General features: G+C 37.5%; 1 protein-coding gene across 1 annotated transcript in view; it reads right to left on the reverse strand.

Annotated features, from left to right (window-relative positions):
* Positions 1 to 10682, reverse strand: part of GMCL1 (germ cell-less, spermatogenesis associated 1) — a 55937-nt gene that overhangs the window by 22010 nt on the left and 23245 nt on the right. Inside the window, exon 9 of the mRNA XM_015571499.1 lies at positions 2414 to 2551. Coding sequence (XP_015426985.1) covers positions 2414 to 2551 — 138 coding nt within the window. The remainder of the gene's footprint in view (positions 1 to 2413; positions 2552 to 10682) is intronic.

The following is a 10682-nucleotide window of genomic DNA, read 5'->3' on the forward strand; positions in this document are numbered from 1 at the left end:
CTTGACCGAAATTGATGCAGGGACCCTTGAGTTTGCAGGTTCACCTCCAACAGCTTAGCCAAACAAGATTTAATTAAAAAATAAATAAAAAGCTGTAGAATGCTCTGTGCAATACTCAGCACAGACTAGAGGATATAGGTTTAATTTAGTTTTAAGATTTGTCAAATATAGGACGAGTTGAAGACAATAGGGAGAGAGAGTGGCTCAGATATCTAACATGAAATTGAAGGGCCAAAAATAATAGGAGAAGTTTGAAAGACTGGTAGACAATGAAAGGCTTAAAATGGATTGGAAATAAAATAACAATGTAAAGGGAATGAGGCTATGAACATAATAGAAGGTTATATGTAGCCTGAAGACTACCAGAGTTCTCATGCTAAGAAATTCTGGGTTATAAGGTTCATGGTGTTTCCATAGGTGGTGAGTGCTAATGTTCAGCAAACATAAATGTTACTGGAATTGAGGTCAAATTACTAGGAAGCTAGGGTATTAAATGGAATGACCATTATGTGACTATACAGGAGTGGGGAGGTAGACAGTAAATCAAACGTCCAAGTCTTACATGAATGTGAAGAGAAGAGAGAAAGGATAGAGGGTTAGTTGGATGATATGCAATAATATTTGGAAAGGACATTGAGGGGCTAGGCCTTTCTGGCCTCCTACCCCTATACTGGGGCAGGATGTCTTAATAGGCATTTTACCCTCTACAGAGGAAAAATAGTATCCTCTGGGAGAGCTAAATACATAGAAGGAAGAGATGGAAGATATGGGAGTTTATAGACCCTAGTTCCAGAGTACATAACAGAAAGTTTTGGGAGGAATAACAAGATAGGTCAGAGGTAGTATCAAGGGAGAGGGAAGTAAGACAAGGAGAGTATGGAATAAAACAGATTTAATAATCTGACCTAAAATAGATCTAATTTCTTGAAATAATGGAGTTCAACTGTGATTGACATAGTTGAATCTTAAAATAGGCTGTTTCTATACAAAATCCTGACTTAACTTGGAATTAAACATATTTCTTAAAATTTTTACCTAAGGATTGTCAAAATAGATGTAGTAAAACTCTTCAGAATGCATAATATTTAAATAATATTAACATGTGTTTGGCACTATTTCTGAAAAATAATCAATGAATTTTAGCTAAGTAATAAAAATTATTTTAATTTATTTCAAATGTAGGATTTACTGCTATTGAGAACACACACTAATCTATCTAATTTGAGTTATGTGCCACTTTTTCACCCCTTAAAAACAGCATAGGATATCATTTGAATTTACATTCTGCTTTTGAAACTGTAATTTTTATTGGGATATAGGAAAACCTATTCATCCATTTATAACTGTAAGATGAAGTATTCACTAAAAATGATTCACATGAAATTAATAGAAAACCAATGTCTATAAACCTATTAGAGTGATTTTATAAAAATGCATTACTTTCAAATGTATCAGAGTGTTACTCTAGGTTTGCTTTCCATTGAATACCTTTCTAAATAAGTTTACAGATTACAAGAACAATTTAAATCTATAAACACAGATATATTAAAAACTGAGGTATCAGATAATTACAATTTTTCAGACAAATCTATTACTAATGTTTGCAAACTTACAAATAAATCTTCAAATAGAAAGTCTATTCTATACTTCTTTTTTAAAAAAATATATTTTATTGATTTTACAGTGAGGAAGGGAGAGAGATAGAGAGTTAGAAACATCGATGAGAGAGAAACATCTATCAGCTGCCTCCTGCACACCTCCTATTAGGGATGTGCCCGCAACCAAGGTACATGCCCTTGACTGGAATCGAACCTGGGACCCTTCAGTCCACAGGCCAACGCTCCATCCACTGAGCCAAACCGGTTGCGGCTATTCTATACTTCTTATATGCATATATAGTACTAAACTGAATCTTATACAAGCACTAGAGATTTAACTGAGAATATTAAATTAGTAATTGTCTTAAATTTAAATAATTAGCAAAGATATGAGCTTTACATTTGCTTTGATATGAGCTTTAAGACTAGAATAAGGAAAAAAGAAAATAAGCAAATTTATGCAGTATTAATAGAAGAAAGCAGTTGTAAACTTTAAGGAATACTACAAAAACCATTTTTAAAAGTTTGGTGCAAAGTAGTGTACTAGTTAATAAAATGAAAGTACACCCATATTACAGAAAACTATACAGCCACTTAAATATTCTGGAGAGTATTTAATGATATGGAAAAATACCCAAAATATATGATGTGAACACAGAAAATTACCTGCATGGTATGATTCAGCTTTGGTATAAAACTGTGTACCTTCTTGGGATTAAGAATAATATCTCTTAAGTATGCTTTTCTATGATATATATTACTATTATAATCAGAAAGATATTACTTAAAATCATAATTTCATTATATACTCTTACCTGATGGTATTAGAGAATCTTGTTCAATAATTCGTGCAGAGGCCAAATCACTGATAATATACTGTAACCTTAAATGTCTGAATACTGACACAAATGGTTTTCCTTGCTCAGTTTCAAGGAAAGTCATACCTTCAAAATCTATAAAAAAAGAAAAGTTCAAATTAAATAGCCATTCTTTTCAAATCTATTAATTTACTTTTTTATTAAATGTTGTCATGGGTCTGGGGACACACACACACGTACATCTATTAGAATACAAATAAGCTAGTTGCAAAATTTTCAAGGATTTTATAAATCGCAGATGTGTGGATAAAAACTTGGGGAGATTTAGAAAAAAGCCACAGGAAATTAACTTTGGTCCTACGTGGAACCTTGCTACAATTCAGTTGTACACCATTCTGGGGTTTGGAGCTTACAGTGCAGCAAGGGTGGGAAAGGAATGCTTAAGAATGATAGTTGGGATAATGGTATCTCTCCAGGATACCCTCTCCAAGGCACTGACAACTCCAGTGGAACTCTAGAGCCCAGATGCCTCACTTAGGGTCTTCAAAAGATACACAGGTTATGGAATGTCTATTAGGATTCTTCTAACTTATGCTTTAGCTACATGCGATAAACACTAATCAATTTATTAATTTTTTATTCAAATATAAAATAAGATACAAAAACACTATAGCCACTGTACACATGGATAGTATTTATGTTAAAATAATTCAAGTTTAAGAAGTATATGGCTCAACTGGTCAAGATGGTGGAGTAGGTAAATGCTGTACTCAAATCCTCCCACAACCACATTAAATTTACGACTAAACTACAGAACAACCATCATTCAGAATCATCTGAAATCCAGCTGAAATGAAGTCCTACAACTAAGGATATAAAGAAGAAACCACATCGAGACTGGTAGGAGGGTCAGAGATGTGGAATGGATGGTCCCACACCCACGAGTGGCGAATAAAAATCAGGAGAGATATCTTGGATGCAGAGGTGCTCCCTGAAGAGTGAGGAGTCCCAGCCCTATACCAGACCCCCTGGCCAGGGTTCCAATGCCAGCAAGAGAAGTCCCTGTAATTTCTGGTTGTGAAAACCAGCTTGGGTTGTGGTTTAGTGAGACAGAGGGCTGCTGGAGTCTCAGGTGTTTCTCTTAAAAGGCCCAAGTGAGGACTTAATTGGTCTCACTTGCTCTGTGTTCCAGCACTGGGAAATCAGGGACATACAGGGAGAAATTGAGTTGTCTGGCATCAGGGTGAGAGCTGGAGGAGTGGCTTTCTCCCAGACAGAAGTACTAGCACAGGCCATTGTTCCTTTTTCAGGCCCTCTCCCCTCCACAGAGCCAGTACGCAGATGTCATAACTGAGTCTCCATCAACCTGGCTAATTCTGTTAGCCTCACCCTGCTGATTCCCTGAGACGCCACTGCATCTAACTTGCAGGCCCAACTAAGTTGTTTCAGTGGCTTTCCATACAAAAGGCCTGTCTTGACTCATGCTTTGAACTTCCTAAAAATCTCTAAAACAAGCAGCATCTGGCCTTAGTGTGCCACGTAGCTCTTGCTAAGTGGCCTCAGGCCTGGCACTAGTGGCAGACAGCCTTGGTTCACAGCTTGGTCTCTCCTGGGCACTTCCAAGCCCAGCACAAATAGCAGCCATCTGCAGATTGCTTTGTAGCTTATGCTGGGTGGCCCCAAGCAGGACACAGATGGTGGCTGACCTTGGCCTGAATCTCCCATGAGGGCCCAGAGCCAGCATACCTGGTGAACAGCTTCAGACCATGTCAAAGCACCACCCAACCACCTCCACAAGCAACACATTCAAGGTACAGACTCAGTGGGCTCCAGAACCCCACTGAAGTAAGTCCTGCTCTATGGGGTTAGCCCCTGCACAGCTGATTCCCCAGGTGGTCACAGTCAGTCCTCACAGCCAACTGGCCTGGGGATAAATCCCTCCCATTGAGGGGCCAACAGCAATCAAGGCGAGTGTGCACCTGAAGTACCAAATTTGGGTGATCAGGGAAGCTGTGCCACTGGACCCTACAGGATACTGCATAAGGCCATTCTACCAAGTCCAGAAGATGTAACAGCTCTACCTAATACAGGGAGGCAGCCAAAATGAGGAGACAAAGAAACATGTCCCAAATGAAAGAGCAGAAGAAAACTCCAGAAAAAGAACTAGACAAAATGGAGAATAGCAATCTCCTAGATCAGCCGTGGGCAAACTATGGCCCGGGGGCCGGATCCGGCCCATTTGAAATGAATAAAACTAAAAAAAAAAAAAAGACCGTACCCTTTTATGTAATGATGTTTACTTTGAATTTATATTAGTTCACACAAACACTCCATCCATGCTTTTGTTCCGGTCCTCCGGTCCAGTTTAAGAACCCATTGTGGCCCTCGAGTCAAAAAGTTTGCCCACCCCTGTCCTAGATACAGAGCTCAAAACACTAGTTATAAAAATGCTCAATGAACTTAGGGGAAGAGTAGATGAACTTAGTGAGATCTTCAACAGAGAGATAGGAAATAAAAACAAAGACAGAAAACATAAATAAGAACCAGTCAGAAATGAAGACTATGCTAACTAAAATGAAGAATACATTATAGGGAATCAACACTGGAGTAGATGAGGCAGTGAATCAAATCAGAGATTTTGTAAGATAGGAAGCAGAAAACAGCCAAACAGAATCAAGAAAAATAAAAATAGTATAAGCAGTCTCTAAGACTACTTCAAGTATATCAACATTTGTATCATGGGGGTGCCAGAAAAAGAAGAGAGCGAGCAAACAATTGAAAACCTGTGTGGAAAAAATAATGACGGAAAACTTCCCTACCTTGGTGAAGGAAATAGACATACAAGTCTAGGAAGCGCAGAGTCCCAAACAAGGGATGCACCCAAAGAGGCCCACACCAAGATACAGCATAATAAAATGAAAAAGGTTAAAGACAAAGAGAATATTAGCCCTGGCCAATGTGGCTTAGTTGGTTGAGCAGTGTCCCATGCACCAAGATGTTGCCAGTTTGATTCTCAGTCAGGGCACATGCCCCGGTTGTGGGCTCGACCCCCAGTAGGGGCATGTAGAAGGCAGTCAATTGATATTTCTCTCTCTATTCATTCCTCTTTCTCTAAAATCAATAAAAACGTATTAGAGAGGAAAAAAAGACAAAAAGAGAAAAGCAGTTATCTACAAGGGAGCTCCCATAAGACTATCAGCTGATTTCTCAACAGAAACTTTGCAGGCCAGAAAGTATTGGCAAGAAATATTCAAAGTGATAAAAAGCAAGGACTTACAACAAAGATCACTCTACCCAGCAAAGCTATCATTTAGAATTATAGTACAGGTAAAGAGCTTCCCAGACGAGAACAAGCTAGAGGAGTTCACCACCACCAAACCAGTATTACAAAAAATGTTAAAGGGTCTTCTTTAAGAAGAAGAAAAAAGATAAAAAATATGAGTAATAGCAATAAATATATATCTATCATTAATTACTTTAAATGCAAATGGATCAAATGCTCCAATCCGAAGAGATAGAGGCTGAATGAATAACAAGACCCTTATATATGCTATCTACAAGAGACTCACTTCAGATTGAAAGATACACTCAGACTGAAGGTAAAGGGATGAAAAAAGATATTTCATGAAAATGGAAACAAACCAAAAAAAGCCAGGGTAGCAATACTTACACCAGACAAAATACATCTAAAAAACAAAATAAATGAACAAGCAAAACAGAAACAGACTCATAGATACAGAGAACATTCTGACAGTTGCCAGATGGGAGGAAGGTTGGGGGATAGGTGAAAAAGGTGACAGGATTAAGAAGCACAAACTGGTAGTTACAGAATAGTCACAGGGATATAAAGTACAGCATAGGGAATATAGTTAATATTATAGTAACTATGTATGGTTTTAGATGGTATAAGATTTATTAGGGTGATCACTTAGTTAAGTTATATAATGTCTAATCATTGTGTTGTGCACATGAAACTAATATAATATAGTATGTCAACTGTAATTGAAAAGTACAAAAATTATTTAAAGTGAAAAAAGTATTTTAATTTTTTTCTTTTGGGGAGAATTTAAGGTTATTTCTAAAAATAGTTATTCTCAGTTGCATTCCAATGTACTTTCATAGTGGGAAAGAAAGGTCTAGAGTTACTGCTATCAAACAGAGTTACTACTATCAAACTATGGCAAAAGCCCTAGTCTGTTATCTATTAAACAAGGCCTATCCATGGGAGTATACTCAATCCCATTGCTAATAAGGATAGGGAGAAAAAGTTAAGAGTTGCTATTGTAGATTATTATGACTCGAACTATATATGCTTCACATGGAATACAGGTTTGCGGTGAAGGAGGTGTTGCCCACTAATATATTTTTCCCCCCTGAAAATTGCAAAATAACAGTCAAGTTAATGAAAAGAATTTCTACAATTCTCAAATTTTTGTCCCATTTCTGTATTTCTTTGGTACCTGTCTAGAGTCAAACAAAGCAAACAACAGAGAGCAATAAGATCATTTAAAAAATTAATAAACTTTGCTTACTTATGCAACAGGCAATGTAACTGTGAATTTACATGTTGTATATATATTTTTAATTTACTTTTTATTACTTTTAAAAGTATATGTTTATCGATTTCAGAGAGAGGAAGGGAGAGGGAGAGATAGAAACATCAATGATGAGAAAGAATCATCGATCAGCTGCCCCCTGCATACCCCCTACTGGGGATAGAGTCTGAAAACCCAGGCATGTGCCCTGACTAGAAATCAAACTGTGACCTTCTGGTTCATGGATTGACACTAAAAGAGCAACACAGGCCAGGCTCTTTTTAAAAAAATAAAAGTATTAGCTCTAATACTTTTAGTATTAGCTCTAGTTGTGGATAGAGCGTCGGCGTGCCAATTTAATGGGGTATACTAAAAATGCCATTATGTTTTTATGGATGCTCCATTGCATAAACAAGTTATAAAAATCTAATTCTAGATTCTCATAGAAATCTGGAAATTATGCCATGAAGACTTTTCTTCAAGGGCACAGAAGAGATTGCATCATTTACTTTTGTAAAAATTCATGGAGTTAAAAAAATGTTTTAAAGATTCTAACGTTTGAACATGTAGCTATACAAAACAAACAAAAACAACATGTAGCCGAAACCGGTTTGGCTCAGTGGATAGAGCGTCGGCCTGCGGACTGAAAGGTCCCAGGTTCGAATCCAGTCAAGGGCATGTACCTGGGTTGCGGGCACATCCCCAGTAGGAGATGTGCAGGAGGCAGCTGATCGCTATTTCTAACTCTCTATCTCTCTCTCCCTTCCTCTCTGTAAAAAAATCAATAAAATATATTTAAAAAAAAACACAACATGTAGCTATATTAATTGCATCTGCCAAATTCAGTATCAATCTCTAAATATAATTTTGTAAAAATTTTTTCTGTATTTCTATTGTTTCTTGTAGTCTTGACCCACATATATCTAAAAAGTGAAATAATTAAGAAAACCTAAGAAAAATATACCAAAATATAATGGGTGTTTTTTCTGTTTTACTTCCTCTTTATTAATCTTTTATAATTTTAAAACTGTAATTAATAATCTCAAAATCCTCTCTGAAAAGCAAGATTATTAGACAAATATTTTGCTTTGTGCAATAAATGTCCCCCTGAAAGTTACCTTTTTAAAAAATATGTATTTTTATTGATTTTAGAGATGGAGACAGAGATAGAAACATCAATGATGAGAATCATTTGATTGGCTGCCTCCTGCATGCCCCCTATTGGGGATTGAGCCGAAACCCAGGCATGTGCCCTTGATGGTATTAAACCTGGGACCCTTCAGTCTGCAGGCAAATGTTCTATCCACTGAGCCAAACCAGTTAGGGCTGAACGTTATCTTAAACTGTATACTTTTGCCGAAACCAGTTTGGCTCAGTGGTTAGAGCGTCGGCCTGCGGACTGAAAGGTCCCAGGTTCGATTCCGGTCAAGGGCATGTACCTGGGTTGCGGGCACATCCCCAGTAGGAGATGTGCAGGAGGCAGCTGGTCTATGTTTCTCTCTCATTGATGTTTCTAACTCTCTCTCTCCCTTTCTCTCTGTAAAAAATCAATAAAATATATTTTTAAAAAAATAAAATAAATAAACTGTATACTTTTACACTATGAAGTCTAAGTTGAAGACCCTAGAGTGCGAAAATCAGAAGTGGACCACAGTTTCTTCTGGTTTCTGCTACTTCAGCTACAGGTAAATTTCTCTCTTGATGAACTACTGTGGTTAATCCATCAGGGCTCAAAAGAGGATAAGTTATGTCAACATTTACCCAACATCTACTGTTTCTATTGAGTCCCTTTGTCTTTTTAGTTTCTCTGCCCAACTTACCTCTTTCAGTTTTCTATCTTTCTCTGTTTAAATTTTCTCATCTATAATTTGTCTGATTCCTCTTTAATTACCATAATGTAGTACTAAAGCATAATTTAAGGTATAAGTTTAGTATTTTGTTCAAGTAAATTAAGTTAGATTTTATTGGTATGGTTCTTTTTTTTTAAAAGGGGAGAATGATGATTTTTATTTTTATTTTTTAAAAATATATTTTATTGTTTTTTAAAAAATATACTTTATTGATTTTTTACAGAGAGGAAGGGAGAGGGGATAGAGAGTTAGAAACATCAATGAGAGAGAAACATTGATCAGCTGCCTCCTGCATACCTCCTACTGGGGATGTGCCCGCAACCAAGGTACATGCCCTTGGCCGGAATTGAACCTGGGGCCCTTGAGTCCACAGGCTGATGCTCTATCCACTGAGCCAAACCGGTTAGGGCTGGTATGGTTCTTTAGATGTTCATGAACTTGACAGAAAAACAATTTATTTGGCTCTAAGCTAGGAAATCTCACTATGTAAAATAATTATACAACATTTATTTAAACAAGACACAAAAAGCACTAAACTTTAAAAGACTTCTGTTCATTAAAAGACACCTTTAAGAAAGTAAAAAAGAGCTGAGATGGTGTGCTCAGCGGTAGAGCTTTGGCCTAGGAACCAAAATGTCACAGGTTCGATTCCAGATCAGGGCACATGCCTGGGTTGCAGACCTGATCCCCAGTATAGGGTGTGCAGGAAGCAGCCAACTGATGTTTCTCTCTCTCTATCCCTCTCCCTTCTTCTCTAAAAATTAGTAAAAAATTAAAGAAAACAAGAATGTCTACAAATCATTAAGAAAACATACAGTAATAAAATAGGAAAACACCTTGAAGAGGTATTTCACAGAAGAGAAAACATGCGGCCAATAAACACTTAAGGAGCTGTTCAATCTCTTTATTTTAAGGAAATGAAAATCAAATCCACAATATGAAATAGTTCAGTAACAACTAAAACAAAATGACATACTGTCAGGGGTGTGCTGGGGCTGGCTCGTATTGGCTCACAGGTGATGATGGTATGCATTTCTTCCCAACTCCACATGCAATGATGTCATGTTGGTAGCTTAAAATCAGCCATGTTGGGGAATTTGTAAATGAAAATTTTAAAAGTGCTAGAAATCAGGGATTATTTTTTCAAAGAGCCAGTTTACCAGTACACCAGTGTATTATGTACATTAAGACATACATACATATGTGGTAACTTTTTTTTAAAGCATGGGAGTAAACAAGCCAAAATTCAAGACAGTAGTTGGGGAAAGTCAAGGGGACACAAAAGGAAAGAAGCACATGAACAGACTGCTGTTATTAATGTTCTAGTAATGGAAGATTAATTTCTGGAGGTTTGATATATTATCTATATATATAAAAGCCTAAGAGACCGAACACTTGGTTGACCGGTTGCTATGATGTGCACTGATTACCAGGGGGCAGACGCTCAACACAGGAGATGCCCCCTGGTGGTCAGTGCACTACCACAGTCAATCTCCTGCGGCCAGCTCCTGCGGCCAGCCAACCTCCCGCAGTCCCTCCCCCGAGCCAGCCAACCTCCCATGGTCCCTCCCACTGGCCGGCTCAAGGGACTCCACCCATGCACGAATTTGTGCACCGGGCCTCTAGTTAAAAATAAACCAAAAATGGGGCCAGGCACAGAGCAAAAATGACAGTAAACTAAAAAAATCATGAAGTTAAGGATTATGAGTTATCTAATTCCCTACCTGAGGGCCATTAAATGTTTTCCCTGTATCTGTTTTAGTAGAGTAAAATAAATATATTGCACGTTCTACCTCTGTCCAGATAAGGAACACCTTATGGCAGTTAATCTTAACCAATTTTAGGTCAACTTTCCCTGGGAATCTGATGAAAGTTATGGAA

Source organism: Myotis davidii, unplaced genomic scaffold (assembly GCF_000327345.1).
Source record: "Myotis davidii unplaced genomic scaffold, ASM32734v1 scaffold247, whole genome shotgun sequence".
Taxonomy (NCBI): domain Eukaryota; kingdom Metazoa; phylum Chordata; class Mammalia; order Chiroptera; family Vespertilionidae; genus Myotis; species Myotis davidii.